We start from the raw sequence: 21,985 nt of genomic DNA on the forward strand, positions 1-21,985 counted from the left end.
TCGGGGGCAGCCAACCAATCACGAACTCGACCCTTGTCGGAGTTCTCGTCGGAGTCAGTGGAAAGTACTACTGAACTGTCAAAATAGTTCATTTGACGAGGACCGAATTCATTCGTGACGTCATGCTGCAGAACCTAATTGCTCTGGTTCTATTTTGTACTTTTTGTGCGAATCATCGCATAAAAGTAGAGCGCAAAAACCAACCACAGACGGCGGTCGTAACGAAACTGTGAAATTTTACTAGGTTGGTGAAGATATGGAATTTTTTAATGTTTTTTCGTTGACAATAAATAATTCCAATAGGCTTAAAAAATTGCTGGAGAGTTGCCGATTCGATTGATAATAAAATCTCGAAAATCCATTGAAAGATAAAGGAGCTATTAGCGTTTGAAATCTATCCTAATTTCGTGACGGTCTCGAATTTGGAAATTTCCGTTTTACACCCTGTATCAGAGTCTTCCCCTTAGACGTAGTTTACGTCAAAAATGCCATTCAGCATCTATGTTGTATTTAGATTTATATCTACAAAGACTTGCAAAATTTTTACGATTTTTGTATTGTGATGCAGCACCATCTGACATAAACAAAGCTTTTTTTATTTCTAATCGCGATTTTAAAAAGTCCATTAATTTCGTAATAAATACTTGAACCGCAATAGTATCATGCTTAAGTACCTCAGAAATAATAATGAAGCTTAAATTTCTTAGCGTTCCCGACTCTGAATAATAAATGACAAATGGATGAATTGTTGCCTGATCATTATTTATTTATTTATTTATGGCCTACATCAACAGACTACTTATGTCCTATTATTATTATTATTTATTCAGACTAAGGCCGAAGTGGCCTGTGCGGTATATAAGAGTCTTCTCCATTCGGCTCGGTCCATGGCTACACGTCGCCAACCACGCAGTCTACGGAGTGTCCGCAAGTCATCTTCCACCTGATCGATCCACCTTGCCCGCTGCGCACCTCGCCTTCTTGTGCCCGTCGGATCGTTGTCGAGAACCATTTTCACCGGGTTATTGTCCGACATTCTGGCTACGTGCCCGGCCCACCGCAGTCGTCCGATTTTTGCGGTGTGAACGATGGATGGTTCTCCCAGCAGCTGATGCAACTCGTGGTTCATTCGCCTCCTCCACGTACCGTCCGCCATCTGCACCCCACCATAGATGGTACGCAGCACTTTCCTTTCGAAAACTCCAAGTACGCGTTGGTCCTCCACGACCATCGTCCAGGTCTCGTGTCCGTAGAGGACTACCGGTCTAATGAGCGTTTTGTAGATTGTCAGTTTGGTACGGCGGCGAACTCTATTCGATCGAAGCGTCTTGCGGAGTCCAAAGTATGTACGATTTCCTGCCACTATGCGTCTCCGAATTTCTCTGCTGGTATCATTTTCGGCAGTCACCAGTGAGCCCAAGTACACAAATTCTTCTACCACCTCAATGTCGTCACCACCGATGCAAACTCGAGGTGGGTGGCTCACGTTGTCTTCTTTTGAACCTCTTCCTATCATGTACTTCGTCTTCGACGTGTTGATGACTAGTCCGATCCGCTTGGCTTCCCTCTTCAGTCTGATGTAGGCTTCCTCCATCTTCTCAAAGTTACGTGCCATGATATCAATGTCGTCGGCGAAGCCAAATAACTGGACGGACTTATTGAAAATTGTACCACTCGTGTTAATCCCTGCTCTTCGTATTACCCCTTCCAAAGCGATGTTGAATAGCAGACACGAAAGACCATCACCGTGCCGTAACCCTCTGCGAACTACGCACATCACCCGATCCATCGTCGCTTTGATCAACCGATCAACCTTTGAGCAACTACCACGCAATCACATTGCTGAACGCCGCCTACAAGGTACTCTCCCAAATTGTATGCCGTCGACTAGCACCAAATGCAAGGGGGGAGTTCGTGGGGCAGTACGGGTTTTATGGACGAACGCTCCACCACGGACCAGGTGTTCGCCATTCGCCAAGTACTGGCCCTTACGTGAACGGTTCAACTTCTCATAGAACTTTCGTGTGTTATTAGCGCGGTACAGTTGCTCCGTCTCTTCACGGTCTTGATCTTCCTGCTGACGCTTTTTCCTCCAGAAAATCGAGTTTTGCCTGTTCCGCGCCTGTTTATATCGTGCCTCGTTCGCCCTCGTGCGGTGTTGCAGCAATCTCGCCCATGCTGCATTCTTCTCTTCTACTAACTGCTCACATTCGCCGACATACCAGTCGTTTCTCTGATCCGGGGGCACCGTACCAAGTGCAGCGGCTGCGGTGCTACCAATGGCGGATCGAATATTTCTCCAGCCATATTCAAGAGACGCTGCGCCTAGCTGCTCTTTCGTTGGGAGTGCCACTTCCAGCTGCTGCGCGTATTTTTGGGCTAGTCTACCGTCTTGTAGTCGCCCAATGTTAAGCCGCGGCGTCCGTCTTCGACGCGTGTTGTACACCGTCGAGAGTTTTGAGCGCAGGCATACCGCAACGAGGTAGTGGTCGGATTCAATATTCGCACTGCGGTAAGTGCGGATGTTCGTGATGTCGGAGAAGAATTTACCGTCGATTAGAACGTGGTCGATTTGTTTTTCCGTTTCTTGGTTAGGTGATATTCATGTGGCCTTGTAGATATTCTTGCGGGGAAAGAAAGTGCTTCGGACTACCATTCCCCGGGAGGCTGCGAAGTTTATGCATCGTTGGCCGTTGTCATTCGATACGGTGTGCAGACTATCTGGTCCGATGACCGGTCTATACATTTCCTCCCTACCTACCTGTGCGTTCATGTCGGCGGTACCCCGTTTGGCATAATGCCATATGGCATAATGCCGTTTGGCATAATGCCATATGGCATAATGCCGTTTGGCATAACGTCGTTTGGCATAATGGCCATTTGGCATAAGGGCCGTTTGGCATAATGGCCATTTGGCATAATGTAAATGCGGTGTCAAATTGAAGGCCATTTGGCATAAGGGCCGTTTGGCATAACGACCATTTGGCATAATTTGTATGCGGTGTCAAATTGAGGGCCGTTTGGCATAATATCCATTTGGCATAATTTACATACTGTTCCAAATTATTTGCCCAGGAATCTACTTACCATCATCGGAGGTGAATTACTCCGATGATGCTAAGTAGACTTTAAAGCTCTAAAGATTATACAACAATTTGCGGTACAACATTCCGCGGTAATCCATTTATTGATGTACCATATTGCGAGCATTACCATTGCGCAATATTCCATTCTGCGTTTTGTATCATTCCGCAGTTAAAATTATTTTGCAGTGAATCGTTTTGCTGCCAATACACGAGCAAATTCGAGTATTCAAAGAAGGCAAAATAACACATTTGGCCTTATACCGGGCAAATGCGAGCAGTTATAGAAGGCAAAATAACACATTTTGCCTTATAACAGGCAAACACGTGCATCACGAAACGGTACACCATAAAATTGTTGATACAGTCAATCCTCCATGAGTCGATAATAAAGGGACCATCGGCTCAGGGAAATATCGAGAAGTGGGATATATAATCCTTGAAAAGCTTCCCGAGCAACAAAAGTCAGCCAAAAATGGTTGCAGCAACTTGTTTGTGACCAAATCTGGTCACAGATGAATTGCAGTAATCTATGTGAAACATGTGCTGCTAGGGTTTTTCAAGGGACCATCGCAGAAATCCATAACATATTTTATAATATGGCATAACTTGCTTCCATGACTCGATATCGAGTCATAGAACATCGTCTCTTGAAGGGTTCACTGTATATCCCGCTGAAGATTATTCACTTCAATAATTTCCATTTTTTGTAATTTACCCTTCTTTGAAACGCGAGCAGTTCTTTGTTTATTTCAATGGAATTTTTTAACTGACCATTACCTGAAAGCCTTGATAGCAAAACTTTTATTCACTTTTTCTGTAATTTACCCTTCTTTATTGCATATGAATTGTTGCAAACGGCAATTAATTTGGAACCGTATATAAATTATGCCAAATGGCCTTTATGCCAAACGGCCCTCAATTTGACACCGCATACAAATTATGCCAAATGGTCCTTATGCCAAACGGCCCTTATGCCAAATGGCCTTCAATTTGACACCGCATACATATTATGCCAAATGGTCATTATGCCAAACGGCCCTTATGCCAAATGGCCATTATGCCAAACGGCGTTATGCCAAACGGCATTATGCCAAATGGCATTATGCCAAACGGGATACCGCCTTCATGTCACCGATGACGATTTTGACGTCCCGCAGTGGGCATCCATCATATGTCTGCTCCAGCTGTGCGTAGAACGCTTCTTTCTCGTCGTCGGGTCTCCCTTCGTGTGGGCAGTGCACGTTGATGATGCTATAGTTGAAGAAACGGCCTTTAATCCTCAGCTTGTACATCCTTGCGTTGATTGGCTGCCACCCAATCACGCGTTGGCGCACAGCTTTGTGGTGCCACAGCTTTGGTAGAAGGTAGCCGATCGATGCCCGCTTTTCCACACTTTCTGTCATGTCCAGCGAATCTCCTGCAACGCCACGACGTCGAAGTTGCGGGGATGTAATTCATCGTAGATCATCTTGTCGCATCCTGCGAAAGACTTGCAGTTCCATGTTCCAAGCTTCCAATCGTGATCCTTCATTCGTCGCCTAGGTCGTTGCCGATTATATCGAGTCGCATTATCTCTTATATATATAGTATTTCACAAAATTTTCAATATGGGCCAGTGATGAATATGAATGGAGACTGGATGAAACCTGTGGAGAACTATGACATTCCTTACAACATATATGAACCATCACGTATGGTTTGGGATGTCGGCGGTCCCACTGTTCGGGACGATTCCATAAAATTCTACACAGATGGCTCAAAAATGGGAGCAGGAATCTTCGGCCCTGGGATAGCGATCTCAGTGCCAATGGGAAACTATGCAACGGTGTTTCAAGCGGAGTTTTTTGCTATTATGAAATGTGCTAATATCTGTGTGGAAAGGCCCTGTCCATGGATAAGGGGCTTGACGTTGATATTTCAAGTGTCTTAAAAAGATTTTTATTGTATTTTTATTTTTGTTGTTTAATAGAGTAATTTTCAAACAAAGGTTAAGTTCAACACTAAATTAAAAAATTAAGATATTTTTCCATTTTTTATATCTCCTTCACAAGAATATCGTTATTTTAATGGTAATGGTTTGAAAATAAGCTCCGTAGAGAAACTTTTATCACATCTTACTTAAATAAGGTCAACAGTTATACCAAACACTTGAAGTACCATGCCTCCAAGTTAACTAATGGTTAGTGTCGCACGATCTAACAACAACTGCCTATTGGTAAATTTGGAGGTGCCGGCAGGGCTCAGTAGGGGTCTAACTAACATAACTCTAATACTAACAAGACCCTGAAACAAACGCTTATCCAAATAGCATACATCTATTTATACTTGTAGTAGTAGCTAACAATAATTCATTTTGTACCCGTATAGCTGAAGTAGAATTTTAGTAGTGAAAAGTAGAATTTGTAGATTTACTAATTTGGCATTGGAGATAGTGAATGTATCTATTATATCTTCTCGATAATCTTTTTATTCTAGTCTCTCTAGCTGCATGGATCAACGCAAAAAAAACTGTTTCTCTCTTCCTTCTATTAGGTTAGTTAGAAAAATTAGCGGATATATAGGGGACATGACTTAGTGTTTCTCGTATTAAGACAAATTCGCTGACCTTTACCTTATAATAAAATAAATGACCGATAGTAAAATAAATGACTGAAATTTAATGATATCAAATAAATAATAAAAACGAAAATAAATACATGACCATCGGTGGACAGAAAGACAAGAGACAGAGTTCTGTTTAGAATAGTTAATTGAGACCATTGCACTCACAAGATAGAGAATAACTAGTACCACTATTATTGCTACAAGACTAATAACTTGACCACTTACGGAAATGAGGATAGACCATATGATGCGTTCATCCACTATTATATTGAATATTGTATACCCTGAATCTGAATAACTGAATTTTAGACCTCATTATTTTAATAAATAATAAAGGTTTGAATATTAGAAAAGGGAATAGAACTTGACCAACAAAAAGCAATTACGGAACAACTGGAGAGAAATTTTGTATAATGATCACTATTAGACTACTGAAACTTTAACATATGACATTACTGTGACTGATAGGATACAATTAACTCGACGACGTATTGACAAACATCCGATACTCAACCGTGTTAAAATAAGGGAAGCTCTTCAATGTGTCCATTTATTACAATAGTACTTAAATTAATCTATTTTGAAACTACCCTACCAGAATGATATCATTACATCTTTATTCGAAATTGTGACTTGGAAATGGCAACAGTACCACCCGTTGTCAACATAGACTACTATTAGGTATTGAATGTCGGCTCCAAGTAACTAATAATTAAATTTACATGTTAACTACTTATTCAGAAAACATCTATGTACATGTTGAGCTTCCATTATTTGTTCGGTTTATAATTGACAGACTGTAGATAGAAAGAATAATGTATCGGTATGATCACAATACAAACCCAGGCCGCAGTGACCTAGTGAGCAACATAGCTTGAGTCGTCTGCTAGTATTGTGTATCACATGGAGAGCCCAGGAGAGATACCAAACTATTAAAACTACAACGGGTCAACCCCAGAAAAAAAAAAAAAAAAAAAAAAATATCTGTGTGGAAAGGAAATATAGATATGCAAATATTTGTATTTTCACAGATAGTCAAGCGGCACTCAAAGCGTTGAGTAGCTTTAAATGTACGTCAAAACTTGTCTGGGACTGCATTCTTTCATTGCGAAAGGTGTGCCAAGAGAACTCCGTAAATCTGTACTGGGTTCCAACGCACTGTGGCATTGGAGGTAATGAAAAGGCAGACGAGCTTGCGAAACGAGGTTCAAATACACAGTTTATTGGCCCAGAACCTTTCTGCGGTATATCATACTGTACCATAAAAATGGAATTAAAATCCTGGGAAGCACAAAGGTTGATGACCAATTGGTTGGTTGCCGAAAAGTGTGCTCAATCAAAGAGATTTATAATTCCCAATGTTAAAGTAACCGAAAAGCTCTTAGAGCTCAGCAAGAGAGCTCTTTGCACCTTCACTGGTCTAATAACCGGACACTGCCCGAGCAGATATCACTTGAAAAATATTGGCCAGATTCAGAATGATATCTGTCGTTTCTGTAACATGGAACGTGAAACCTCGGAACATCTGCTTTGCAGTTGTGATGCATTGTACAAGGGTAGATCTAAATTTCTAAATAGTGGCTTTATGCAACCAGGAGATATTTGGACTGCAAATCCTGGAAAGGTAGTGGGTTTTATTAACTCAATTATACCGGACTGGGAAAATACGCGTCTTAGGTTGTTTACTTGACAAATGGTGATCAACCCAGAAGATGCGAATAGTTAATAGTAATCAGGGGTATACCACAAAAGTTCAACTCAATGGACGCAGTGGTTCTATGCCCCAAGAAAAAAAAAAAAAAATCTCTTATATTGTTCGTAATTATTGGTTTTCCAGGCGGCTTATTGGGCCTGCGCAAACCTCCTGTCTCGTCGGAGGGCCGTCGTGTCAGGGCTGTTTAGCGTCCCACCTAACACCAGGACTTGGTCTTGTGCGCTTTGAGCGGCACACGGTTGCTTTGATGGGGCCTACTTGCAGATACATGTAGCTTTTTATAGGAATTTAACAGGGCCCACTGTCAAACCCCACCACATCCTAGGCAAGCCCCACAACTCGCAGATGGCCTGGGGAGGGATCGTCAAGCCCTTGGACATAGTCGCTGCTGCCCTGGTGCGTGGAATGCGTCAGGTATGGCAAAAAAATTCATGGTAGCTACAAATCATCGCGGATTACTACAATTCCAACAACACTAACACAATCTCGCTTAAATTCTTTACATACAAACATATTCGCCGAGATTTGTAGGGTAATAGTTACGTGAATTTCAGGTGAACATTACTAACGTCCAACCCCGTGAACCAAGCACTAGTTCTTGAAGCCACCGTTTGTTGGTGTGGCGCTAGTGCTATTCTTGAAGTTTAAAGCTCCGTTCATATTGTACCGTACATTTCGCGCGGGTATTTAATTATGTATCGCAAAATGATTTTCGAACGTGAAAACTTAAATTTCAATAACATAAGCCACAATATAATTATCATCAAAATCAGCCGAAATTATAACCGAAAAAAAACAATAAATTAATTTTGATAGCCGCCACAATTTAACATGTTCTGGTAAGATGCAATCTATTTAACGTTTGCCTTGTGTCGTTTGTCATTGCATTATTGGCGAATAAAGGTTGCATGAAGAACAAGTCTAAGGATAATATTTCCGTTTTAAATCAAATTACTTCTAGACATTCCACTAAAATAGCTTAAAATAAGCGGCCATTAGCGCTCGTAAGATGCTGTAGATGACCACATTAACTGGGTTAAGCAAATTTTGAGCGAAATTAAATAAATATTTTGTAACTCTGTCAATTATCATTCGATTTTGACAATTTAGGGATGTCTGAACCGGAAATTTGATATTGTTTCACAGTATGTTTACAGGACCGGCTAAGGTCATTCGAGAAATAAGTTTATCAGAATCCGAATGAAAACAAACATCAAGGTCCGTCTCATTTACCGAAAAATTAGGGTAACCAACTTGATTTGGACCCCTACATATTCTGGACCCTCCTGTTGACATTTTATTGATATCTGAACTAAATTCAATGCCGCTGCTAAATCCCGCATGGTCTTTATGTAAATAAGATTGCTGCGAATGTGTTTCACTAGTTTCCTGTTCGAAAATAATGATATTTGGATGAAATTTTAATGAAATCATTTTTTTCAAGAAGGCAAGCGTTACAATGCGTTACGCTTCAAAGCATTCATCAATGAATAACTCAGAACGAATACAATCAGATTATGTTGAAATTACAAATTTAAATCGCTGCAATCTTCTCATTGATGCATGTCAATCGAAAGATAAGACTTTGCTTTAGCTCAAATGACCTGTGCAAATTGAAAATTCATTTTTGAACAGACTAAAAGGGGGTGTCCAAAATGTGTACATTTGGGCGTCCAAAATATGTTGCACTTTCCAAAACGAAGAATATTTTCATTTCAGATAGTTAAAAATCTCAGCGATTTGCCCATTTCAAACTTCCTTTTCATAAATAAGACTTTCATCTATGAAATTATGTGATTTTAGCTTGTATCACAGGTCTTACTTGAAACATATAAGCGGATATTGGGCAGCACTTCCACTAGGAGTCCAAAATGGAACATTTACCCTAAACTTGAAAGTGCCAGTTCGAAGATTTAAAAAATGCCCAGTCTTAAAAAAGGCTGGTGCACCTCCCAAAACCATTAAAACGTAAATCTATCAAAAGTAATCTTGCCCTGCAAGCAGGGTTAATCGATAATTATTGAACTGCTTCTATGAGATATGAGACAGCACACCTACTTTTCAGTTGACGAACTCAATTCATCTATTTGATCCTGACGCTTCAACTCTTTGGTTACAAACTTGAGCTCACTATAATGTGGGCGTCGAAACTAAGATAAATTAATCTACTTAATCATTGTACGTGTCATCGACAGGTGTTTTATGAAACACTATTGGAACCTTTTTTCTTTACATTTGATCTGATCCAACTGGAAGTGGATGTCGCATTGTGGATAAAATTTTGCTTTAAACTGGACCATTTGTGTGTTGACAGAATAATAGTTTTTTGAAGCATAATGGACTTAGCGTAAAAGTCAGGAGATAAAAAACAATAACTATCGAGCTGCCAATGATCATACACTGGAAAAAAGTTCTTTTAGCTGACGAGAAACCTGACGATTATGAGTTAATCTTAAGAATCCTAAGTAACCTAAGAATTAAATCAGATTAGTAGTGATTCAAATTGTTCTGCTGCATTTAATTATAATATGAATCTGAAACATGCATTCTCCCAGCAGCTGCCTTAGATTAATTTAAGTTCAGATTCAAAAGCTCAAAACTGTTGCACAGCTTTGTTCTATTTTCTGCAGATTGAATCACGAGATTCAAATTTTTTATGTTTTGGCGATTGAACGCGTTATTTTAAATACGGAATTTGGATCAATGCACTTTGCAATTACGCCGCATTTCTGAGCAGCAAAATAAATAATTATTTATTTATTTAAACAAAATTTAAACATGAACAGAAAACTGCTGGAGATACCAGCGTTTTTTTTATTTTGCTTCAGATTCCAACGAGAATAGTGTTCTTAAATTTGGAGGAAAAATAAATCACTGCTGTTCAATCAGTTAATTGGTTTGCAGTCTTATTTTTTCTACTTGCTCAAATTTGGTTTTTAACCTTCCGGGACTCGCTCCGTTGTAAAAAGTACAACACCTTCGAAAAAAGCTCGCTTGTCGTTCACAAGAGGGACGGAACTGCATGAGTGGTTCAGGACTATGCGAGTCCCGGAAGGTTCAGAACGATGCATTAGAAATTAAAGGCCCACTCTTTATCACAATGCCAAATATTTGTCAAATTCCTGCAGACATCTATCAAACCGTTAAGATATCGATATGGGTATCAGGCAGACTTGACAAATTTTCTATTATTAATAATTTGGTATTTGTTATTGTGACAAATACAGCGCTGATAACTTTTGCGCTATAACGAAACATGTGTATCTGAAATTAACGAATATATATAATTGCAATACATTTATCAAACATATTCTAGATGGTGCGCTTTAAAAAAAACTGTTTTCAATTTTTTATTCGAATTAAATCTTTCCTCGAGCGATATTGTCGCATGCGTCACTGTGTTCCGTGCTTAAAGCCACAGCTTGACAGCTAGCACCAAGTTTAGCACCAAGTTTTCGGCTTCAATCATATTGTATGCAGATGACAGCCGTTTCAGGGGGCTGCTAACGTCACGTAACAATCGTCGTTTGTTCAATACAGATCAGTTACGTGATTTTTCACGTGATGATGATTATTTAGAGTGAGATGATGATGATGATTATTTAGAGTGTAGAGAATTTATAGATTTCTTATTAATAATACATAGTATCAAAGGTTGAAAAATTGAAAAAAATTTGCCAGTCAGTGTTCTTCATGTGATCGAAAGGAACATTAACTGGCTCAGATTCTTGACTTTTCCACTTTTGATTGTGGTGGCTATCGGCACATGGTCACTACCATGGAGATCTTGGGTTACCTTCCACGTGTAATCTAACGATAGTGAATTCTAACATAAAGGCAGATCAATACGGCTTTGTTGACCATTTGGTCCTATTCGAGTTACTTCACCTGTGTTCAAAATATTCAAGTTGAAATCGTCACACAAATCATAGAAAATAGGAGCTCTGTTATCGTCTCTAGTTTCGCCCCATGCAATACCACGTGCATTCATATCACCGAGTATTAAAACTGGGGATGATAAAAGAGAGACTGCGCTCCAAAGATGCCGACGATAAAGTGAGACATTCGGAGGAATATACACTGAAGGTATGCAAGGGTCTTTATTCTTTACATTTACTCGGCAAGCGACAATTTTTCTAAACCATTAACAGTAAAAAGAGTGACATTTTTTGATTTCCAAAAAAACGCCACCATAATGATTCCGATCTTGGCAAATAATGTTAAAATCGTGGAAGTTGATTACATCTTCAGAAGAAAGCCTGAAACAAAAGATATTTTAGTTACTAGATAAAGATTGTCGCTGTCGTCGCTGTCCGGAACATCTTTTGCTGGTGAGGATAGGGGAGCTAAATGTCAAAGAAGGAAAATCCATACGATTTGACAGGTATGTACCACACATGTTTCGGACAGCAGAACAAAGGGAACCGAAGCGACAATCTTTATCTAGTAACTAAAATATCTTTTCCTGAAACCATTAATTGATCCAAAAGATGACATGTTGCGCATAAGTGGCTGACTCAAAAACGCTCTTATTCCTTATGACAACCGATATCAAAGGCTCTTGCCAGTCGGACATCCATTTGTGGTTGCCAAGAAGTTTGTATAGATCAAATTGGCATATAGGGAGTGAGGACAAGTCCTCCTTTTTCATTAAAAACCAGATGTCCTCCTTTTGCGCTAAAATGTCCTCCTTTTTGGAAATTTTGAAAAAAATTGTTGCATGAATAACTATTGCTGAAAAAATTCTAGTTTGATAAACAACAATACTACACGTTTGCGTTTCTGTTTTTAATTCTGAAATATTTTCCTTAAAGTTTTGGAATAAAATAATGCAATAATGATGTAGAGGGTTCGACTGATGTTGGTGTATCGTCGGGAAAAATTTAAAACATTCGTTTTGATTATACACCCAGGTTTTTTTTTACACGGTTTGGTTTTAGTCGTTTAAGACCTTCAGCGTCAATGAAACAATGAGTTGACCCCATGAAAAAATTCACAAAAAATCAAAGAAAAATCAGGTGGTATTTAAAAAGCTCTAAAAGTTCGAGTTAACCGAAAAATTAATGAACTCCAACCGCGTAAAAAAAACCTGGGTGTACAAGACTGCAACGCCGTGAGTTACAGTAATACAGGGGTAAAAAATATCAGAAGCATCGGAATTGTGAGAAATGGATTAGGAAAAAAATGCTTCTCAAAATTTTCTACGAGTAAACACCCATCAAATTGCCTTTTAGACGCATTGCACGGTATGCTTCTTGAATATATGAGGCAAAGAGCAGCTACCTTGCCCTGCCTAGAGTGGAATAGAAATACCTAAAACTAATATGAACAGTTTTGAGTTTCTTTAGTCTATAACAAATATAATATTCTTAATCATATAAAAAACATGGAATCGATAGATATTTTTCAATGTCCTCCTTTTTCGCTCAATTCTGGTGAATTGTCCTCCTTTGGAAAAATGTCATATGGTCACCCTAACTATATTGGTCTTGCTCTCGCTAAATAGTCCAGTTCAACCAAATAACATTTCCTCTTCCAATCTATTTCCAGATAACCTCGCTCTCCAGGATAACAGCCGTTACATCCCGGTGCGGCCGATCGTTCGCCGCAATCTACTGAGTGAGAGCAGCGGTGCCGAACAGGGAGAATCTCACAACACGGCAGTAGGAGTGGTCATTCCAACCACACCTAGTTCCGGGCTTCAAACGTTCCGTCTGAACGACACCGGTACCAGCAGCGGTACAAGTGGCGCGGCCACGTCTAACATCAACAACCTGTTGAACAACACCACCGGCAGTCAGAAGCACATTCTGAATCCGTTCCATCCGCAGAGCCAACAACAGCAGCTGCCATCATCAGTTTCGAATCTCCGTGCATCGCCACTGAGCTCCCGCGTTCCGGACGGTGCTTCGCAGAATCAACTGAATCTGAACAAAAACTCGAACCAACAGCAGCAGCAACTACACGGAGGAGCAGTCGGTGGGACCGTAGGCGCAGTAAACCTCTCCAAGGCAAACGTCGAGGATAAGCTGCATCAAATTCAGGAATACATCAAACTGACAACAAATCTGATCTCGTCGGTGCAGCTCGATAACGTGAGTGTTTAATAGTTTAGATCGCTTTCCAAGTGCTGAAAAACGATTGAAGGTTTTCCACAGAAGAGCAAGAATAAGAAGGAATCGCAGGCAGAGAGTGGCAGTAGCAGACAGAACCCCGCTCGGAAAGGCTTCCCGATGGGTGACGAGAGTTGCTATTTTGTGCCAATAAACTCCACTAGTCTGGAGAGCGTACGGCACAGCGATTCTGAGGTGCGTGTTGTGTGTTTGGTGGCGTCTATGAGTTCGTATGTGTGTCGCGTAACAATCAATCATTAACGTTGGGGGAAATCCTGTTGCATGAAAACTCGATACTAATACAAGAAGTAACTCACAATCTCCGTCCGTCTCTCCTGCCATTTCCTTCATATTCCTTTGTCAATCTTGGTTTGTCAACTAACTAAACGCATTATGTTTCTTTTCAACTACAGTTGAACGGCCCTCGACCTCAATCTGTGCAAAGCATAAGCACCACTCACTCGGCAACTCCGGTGCAAACTCCTTCGTACGACGATCTACGATTCAAGATGGAAAACCAAAGCAAGAGCATGCAGGCTTTGAAGGAGCAGCAAGCGCATCTCCTGCGGTTGCAGCAGGCGGCTCGGCTGCAGTTGCAAGAAATGGAAGCAATCCGCAATCAGACTGCGGCCAGTATCATGCCGCTGGAAAGCTTCGAATCGGTGGAACAAGTTCAGGACGGCATCAGTGGTATTATGGAGCGGATGCGCGTCCTGGCGACGTTCATTCAAAACCAACAGGAACTGGGAAACATGCTCGGTGGTGACAATGATGATGTGCTCAATGAACAGGTGATGTTACAGCAGAAGTTCCAAGAGTTACGAGACAAGAAAGCGCAGATGCACAATTTGGTGTCGGAGTTGCAGAATCTCAACGTGGAAGCAAGTCGGCAGTTTGAAGGAGGAGCATCCAAGCCGATCGAGCGAAATATCCCAATCGAGCTGACGAATGCCCCAGCGTCTGCTTCCGATATGAGGCAAGCCACAAAAACTTTCAATCATAGCAATGTTGACCATGGTATGATGAATGGATCACGCGGAGGTTCGATAACTCCTAAAGTTGAGAATGTCACAGGTGTTCGTGAATCTGATTTGCATGAAGAAGACGAAGCAGAAAATACAGAAGCGATAAACGGAACTGCGGAAATGTTGAACGAAAAAATCAATGAGATAAATGCGATGAAGTCGCAGCTTAGGAGGCTGAAAGAAATGATGGACACTGTGAAGTTGATTGAGATGAAAAATGGGGAGTCGATAGACGAAGAGGAAGATGCACCCGAGGAGAATGACGAAAATCCGGATTCGGTTGAAAATTCTCGGTCGCCAAGCGTGGTGAGCCAGATAAGTGACCATGGAGCAACAGCTGCAGGATCCGCGGATCCAAGAAGAGATCAATTAAATCAAAGAGTCGAAGCTTTACATGCAATGACTCGTGATCTCCGGGAACAGGCAAAATCGATTGCTGCAGAACGCGATGCTATGAAGAATGCTCAATCCGAAATTAATAGGCGCCGGAACAATGTGTCAGAATTACAACGCCAAGCGGAAGCACAAACTGCTGAGAAATTAACCAACCATGTGGCGTCATTCGTATCTTCAATTCCTCCTGGTCCGAAAGAACGTCAACAGATGGCCTTGAAGGCTGAACTCGAACAGAAGAAACGTGAACTAGAAAGAATTGCCAACATGACTCAGAGCATTAAGAAAAACACTGATTTGTCTCGTCATAACACAGAAGTAGCTCCACCTAAAGTTTCGTCGGTTTCGTCAGCGGATTCTCTCAGATCTCAAAGTCATCCACCGGTGATACCACCGCCTCCCGCAGCATCAGCAGTAAACAACACTGCCGGTAGCAACGTTACTAACCACTCGAAGAACTCGGCAGATTCAGGCGTGACGGACATCTTCGCCAATGCACATCTGGAATCCGGAAGCTATCAATCCAGCAGCACTCGTAGCCTCAACATGGTTCCTCCGATGCCAGACATTTGCAATCGACCCGAACGTTATCGCAAATCGGAGGACGTTGGGACCTCGACTGCTCGCACCGATCGAACTTCCCCATGGCCCGCACATTTGTTTAGCGGAGCTGGTCCCTCCAGTTCGAACACTGGCCCACAGAGTCCCCATTTTCATCCCTTCGTCGGGTCGGATATTCACGTTAGTTCCGCATATCCAACCTACAACACATATCCAACGTATTCAAACTTACTGCCGCCCCATACCCCGAACTCGGCTCCACCTCCTCCGGATCCACTGATGTTCCAGCATTTCATGCAGACCCAGCAAATGCTAATGAATTCGATCACCCAGTGTAATCAGCTGTTGTGGATCCAACAGCGTGAGATCAATAATCTCAACAATGCGGTGCTGTTGGTAAGTTTTCTTTTCTTTTTATTTAGCAATGACCCGAATATTTTTTTTGGCTTCAGCTTCAGGAACGCATTCTCAACAATGCAAGCAATAACATACTGATGAATGATAATAGTCACGTTACGGGTGTCGGATCCCACATCCGAGCGGAATCAACACCACCGAACAACTCGCTCAATTCGGCAACTAGTTTGACCGGATCTGTTTATGGTCGCGCCCGCTCTGAACAACCCACCATGGTCCAACAGCAAGGTCCAGCGTCTCCATACCATACGATCCCCTCAACTATTCACCAACCCTCTTATGGCAATCTCATTAGCTCGAATCAATTCCCTTCCTATGCCCCATCATCCACACAACCACAACCGCCCCATCACCAGCAATCGAACCAGCAGTACTCCATCAATCAGCAAATCCAACGCAACAATACTAACATCTCAAACTCTAATGCTACCGCAGCTACGGCAAACAGCAGCAACAGTAGCCACCGTAGCTATCGCAATCTCAGACACGTTAACATTAACACCGCTAACAACGCAATTTACGAACAGCAGCACCAACTTCACCAGCAGCTGTACGAGCACCATGGGCCGCTCCACCCGAACAACTACGTCAGTCAGAATGGAACCGGAAACGACGATTCTAACTTGCAACCGCAGCAACAGTACAACAATGCTTCCGCCGGTGGCGCTGGCAGCCTCGGTCCCTCGAACATGATCAACAACTTGGCCAACGGTCCAACAACGACGGGTGCCAACATGGCACCGCAACCGTGCTTAAACAATTTGAACAACAGTAGCAACTTGAACAGCAACAGTGTCGCTTCGCAGCAGCAGCAAACAACTACCCAGGCGTTGAACAATCAAGTCCTGCCGGGGGTGCGCGCCAACAACTACTGGGACAATTTCCGCAGGTAATCGAGGAGGTGGAACTTCTTTGTCTCATTATTGCTAGTCACACAAACAACAAACGTCATGTAGAAATAATAATTTAAGTGTCTTTACCAGATCAGGTACATTTTTAATATGTTGTAGAAATCATTCGTTAGTTTAGTCATTTGGGTGAATCTTGAAACAAAGGGACTCTTAACATATCTCATTGATCAACCGCAAATACGCCTCGCGCAGCAAACGCTTTCCTCTCCCACAGTCCTGTGTCATTATTTCCCGCTTTCTCCATTAATATGAAACATCTATTAGAAGAATTCTGTCCCATGCCACATAACGATGCATCACGCTTTGAGTATTACCAATGGTAAGTGTTGCTTATGGTGGTTTGGATGTTGTGCATTTTTGTACGTGTTTTTGCTCCTAATATTTCATTGCTTTTCATAAGGAATGGCAAGTTGGGTTACCTAATAATTATAAATGACCTTATACTACTTGTTTACATCCCGCATAGGTTGATGAAAATCTGAAATACCTGTTTCATAACAATATGCCTTTATGGCACTAATACAGGGTTCACTTTTAGCTAGGACAATTTTTTCCTTTTATAGTGGTGCGCTTTTCTAGACCTTCCACATAGGGCCAACGTAAAACTGCACATGATTACACGACGTAACAATCAATAGGAGTTTCTCCGTCGGCCTGCGCAACCTAGCGACTACTGAATGAGCTCGAAATTCCCAAATTGGACGCATAGTCAAATCACTCGCAATCCATTTGTCGAACCAAACAGTTCCACATGTGTATAGTACACCTTCACATTAGAGGAGCGTGAGTATTTGGAATTTCTGGCGGCTACACAGTACACACTAGAGTGGGCGCAATTTGTATAGAAAAATGCAAACTGCATCCGATGAAGTGAGATCAAGGTTTGTTCTGAATCGTTTTGGGACCCCAGTCAACTGTGCAAAATATGGGCTCGATTTATTGCTACTTCGCTTGCCGCATCGCGTTTCAAATTTATATGGAGATTAGTATGGGCAAACGTACTTTTTTACATTTTTGCTCTTAGCGGCTTCAATTTATTATCAATCACGTGACTCAATACGTTAGCATATAGTCTGAAAGATGCCGAAAGACTTTGCCGAAGAAGGTACGTAGCTGGAAGGTCTTCAAAAAATGTTATTACGATTCGAGAATTGGTTGTTCAAACCATATGCAAGAAATCAATGTTTCTGCCGGCACTACCGGACAACATATGGTTGTCGGAAGGCAAAACACATCTTCCTTCTTGTCGGAAAATTCTCTTTTTGTGAAATGATTCCGGATACCTCCCATTAGCTTCGAAGCCCTATACGATCAATTATTTTGGAATAACACTCAGTTAAATTATTGGTCTACGTAGTTCGGCAGTGCTGGCAGTATAAACGATTTTTTGCATATGGTTTGAACACTCAATATTCGAAGCGTTATATCTTGTTGAAACTTCGAAAGTCGATGCTGGACGCCGAGCTGGAGAGGGCGGTCGGGACGGCCAAGTGTAAACCCGTGAAATCCGTGGAGTCGAGGTCTACCCAGACTGACGCCCAAGGATTCGCGGACTCGGGCAAGGTCGAATCGACCGAGGGCGTGCCAGCGAAGACGGTGGTGCCAAAGTCTACCCAGACTGAGGCTCAAGTATTTGCGGGCACGTCGGGGACGACTGCTCCAACAGAGCAAACACAAAAACGGGGGAGACAGTCCCCAGGGGATGAGCTCCCTGGGGGCCGCTTCAAAACGCGGAGGGTTACTACCCCGAACAAGGGTAGTGGGGCTGGGAAGCTGAACCCCGGCCAGGTACCTCCAAAACCGGGGGAGGAAGGACCTGGAAAGGTTCGTCCACCCAGGAAAGACGGTGGTAAGGGGTTACGGCAGGCTGAGAGCTCTCAGCCGCACCAGACCAGGGAAATAGAGGGGGATGACGCCTTCTGGACCCTGGTCAAGAACAAAAGGAAACCGAAGACGTCAAGGGCCGAAAATAAGGCCCAGGCGAATGAGGGTCATCAAAACGGACGAGGCTAAGTACTCGGACGTCTTGAAGGCGATGAGGAGTGACGTCAAGCTCGGTGAACTCGGCGCCGACGTACGTCGAATAAGACGTACCCGGATGGGCGAGATGATCCTCGAGCTGAAGCGGGGCGTCTCGCAAAAGGGCGCCGCCTACAAGAAGTTGGCGGAGGGAGTCCTAGGCGAGACGGTCAAGGTGAGGGCACTCACGACGGAGGTGAATCTAAAGGTTAAAGACCTGGACGAGATCACCGAAATCGAAGAGCTCGTCACGGCACTGCGGCGACAGTGTGAAGTGGAGACGCCCACCGCAGCCGTTCGGCTACGGAAAGGTCCGGCAGGGACGCAGGTAGCATTGGTTCGGCTATCTGCAGCGCACGCCTCCAAGGTAGTCAAGTTAGGGAGCGTCAAGGTGGGATGGTCGGTATGCCCCGTGGGCATATACGAGCAACCCGAAGCTTGCTTCAATTGCCTGGAACAGGAGCACAAGCAATGGGACTGCAAAGGCCCTGACAGAAGCAATCTCTGCCGACGCTGCGGATTGGAGGGACATAAGGCACAATGCTGCACTAACCCTCCTTATTGTTTGATTTGTTCCAGCAAAGCTGTGAACAGCAAGCACGTTCGATGTGCCCGGCGTTGAAATGTGCTGCAAAATCACAGTGCAGGTAACGCAGCTGGCTTGCTCAGGTTTAGAGGAAACGGCGGAACACGTATTGTTCGTGTGCTCACGTTTTCGCGCAGTGCGTGACCACATGCTTGCCACATGTGGTCTGGACACTACCCCGGACAACCTAGTTCGGAGGATGTGTAAAGATAAAGTTGGCTGGAACGCCGTTTTATCGGCTATCGCCCAAATCGTCTCGGAGCTACACAGAAGGTGGCGCGTGCACTCAAGGATGGCTAGTTCAGGTGCAAATAAGAGGTGGTCCAAGGGATCGGAGTCGGCTTCATGGATCATACCGGTGTTCATGCTCTTTGGTCGAACTCGATCCTTTTATCGAACAAGTGGCCGCGCGAAGAACAACATGGTATCGTCGCTTTCGCGGCGTCGGTCAACCGGGCGGGTTCTGAGCCCGAGTACGGAAAGGGGTCCTCGTCAAGGCTGGGGCAGGCGTAGGCACCGCGTCGGCAAGTCCCTCTGTGTGTTGGCGAATAGACCCTGTCGCAGAGAGGTCAATTTGGGGTGCACGCGGCATCATCATTCTTGATACCAGTCGTGCAGAGGGAATCAGGCGCGAAGTCGACCCTTCCCACCTTCCGAGGACATAGGACGTGGTAAGGCCGGCAATGCGCTGGCACGATACCATGGTGTTCTTCTAAAAAGGCGAGTCACGATGTTCGGTGCTGCAAGGACACGCAGCTAACCTCGAGGGTGCGTTGTGCACTGGCCCCCCTTTGAAGCATTACTTTCTGGTTGTACCGAAGGGACTATGGGCTTGGCGGCAATGGAAACGGTTTAGCGGGTCAGGGATGTAGTCCTGCCTCCCTCGTTTGCTGTTGGAGGTGGTCCCTAACCCCGCACTTCCTGGACAACCCAGGATGTCTGTTGAGCAGATTCCCCCTCCATTGCTTAGGAAAAAAACTCTTTCTGACCCACCATATGAGTCTAACTTGGGTGCTCACCCTTTACGCACCATGACATGACTAACTTGGATGCTCACTCTACCACCTGATTCACGCTCTAGCACACGAACAGTATGTGCTCTGCAGTTTCGTCAACACCTGGGCAGTCAGGGCAGACGGGGCTCTTCGCGTGCCCAAACCTGTGGAGGTACTGCCGGAAGCAGCCATGACCTGACAGGAATTGTGTCAGATGGAAATGAACTTCCCCATGGGGTCTCCCCACCCAGCTCGATATGTTAGGTATCACCAGAAGAGTTATCCCACTCGCGCTGCCATCTTGCAATCGAAGTCAACCTGATGCGTTCGCGGGCTCCTCTGGTGACCGAATAACCAGCCCGACTGGCATCATGCTCGCAATCACGAAGGCTGCGTCGTGTGATATCGTGCGGCAGGCAGATATCACTCTGAGACACATTAAGCGGTACGTGCTCTCCAGCTTCCGCAGGTAACTGGTTACCCCCAGAGCTCGCGCCTAGGACAGGCCGCCGTACCTAAGAATAGCCTGTCAGTAGCCTACGGCTACTGGCACACACCTTGGAACTGTTGGACATCATCCTTGATAATGCCGCAACAGCAGTCGAAGCCCTCTTGCACGCATAGTCGACATGGCTGGCGAAGGTCAGCTTGTCGTCTATTACGACCCCAAGGAGCTTCAAACTTCGCTTTGATGCGATCGCAACTTCACCCACGGGCAGGGTTGATCAAACGAGAATGATCAAACTCACCCGCGATTTTACTTTTACTCGCCAGCGATTAAGAATCGTTTGAAAATCGTATCTTGATTTGAAGCATTAAACGTTACCTTTTAAACTATTTTTCCTTTCAAGCATGAAACTATAACGCCAAATAGAAGATATAACGGGACTGTTGACAATTGGCTATTATTAGTGAAGATTAATGATTGAATGAAAATTCTGTGTTTATTATCGTTTGAGTACAAAATTTGAGAAGTTGTCGCCGGCGACAACTCGCCTACTATTTTACGTGAAAAGTTTTCACATGAAAATTGCAATCATGATCCTCTGATAATGATTAAGCACAACACTGCCCACGTGAATGTTGTTGTTGACATCGTGTAGTACTTTTGGCGCCACAGAATAGAAGTGGCACCAGTAGTTCCTGGTTGCCGAATAAATTCAAATTCCGCAGCCCCTACCGAAAAATAGAGGGGTGATTATACATAAAGTTGTGACAAAACGTTCTATGCTAAGACAATTTAACAATAAAATGGGACTCTCGGTAGTGATGATGGAAAGCAACATGCCACCTACGCTTCGGCAGGTTTCTAGGACCAACCATATCTCCGAGAGTCCAAGAAAAAGCTATTAAGCATTTCGTTGCAGCTTGTGGATTCCTGAAGAAAAGGCTTGATCGATATTCTCTTGAAAGCGACTCGAGTTTTGTCTGGAGACTTGTCAACAGTAGTCGAGTATATCCAATTATGTTCAATTCCAGGCACATATCTCAACAATCTCTGGTCATTCGTTGTTAGCATTTTAATTTTATCATGGCAATGCTGTACCGGAGAAGTGCAAGT

At 43.4% G+C, this 21,985-nt stretch overlaps 1 protein-coding gene across 4 annotated transcripts in view; it reads left to right on the plus strand.

Annotated features, from left to right (window-relative positions):
• LOC134225688 (probable WRKY transcription factor protein 1) overlaps positions 1-21,985 on the plus strand; it is a 46,857-nt gene that overhangs the window by 9,801 nt on the left and 15,071 nt on the right. The window contains exons 4-7 of one of the 4 annotated variants that reach the window (XM_062705962.1): positions 12,955-13,499; positions 13,563-13,712; positions 13,931-15,892; positions 15,949-16,802. In XM_062705962.1, coding sequence (XP_062561946.1) covers positions 12,955-13,499; positions 13,563-13,712; positions 13,931-15,892; positions 15,949-16,802 — 3,511 coding nt within the window. Of the gene's footprint in view, positions 1-12,954; positions 13,500-13,551; positions 13,713-13,930; positions 15,893-15,948; positions 16,803-21,985 lie in introns of those variants that run through there. The other 3 variants (XM_062705963.1, XM_062705965.1, XM_062705964.1) reach the window with 3 other exon arrangements.

Source organism: Armigeres subalbatus, chromosome 3 (assembly GCF_024139115.2).
Source record: "Armigeres subalbatus isolate Guangzhou_Male chromosome 3, GZ_Asu_2, whole genome shotgun sequence".
Lineage (NCBI taxonomy): Eukaryota > Metazoa > Arthropoda > Insecta > Diptera > Culicidae > Armigeres > Armigeres subalbatus.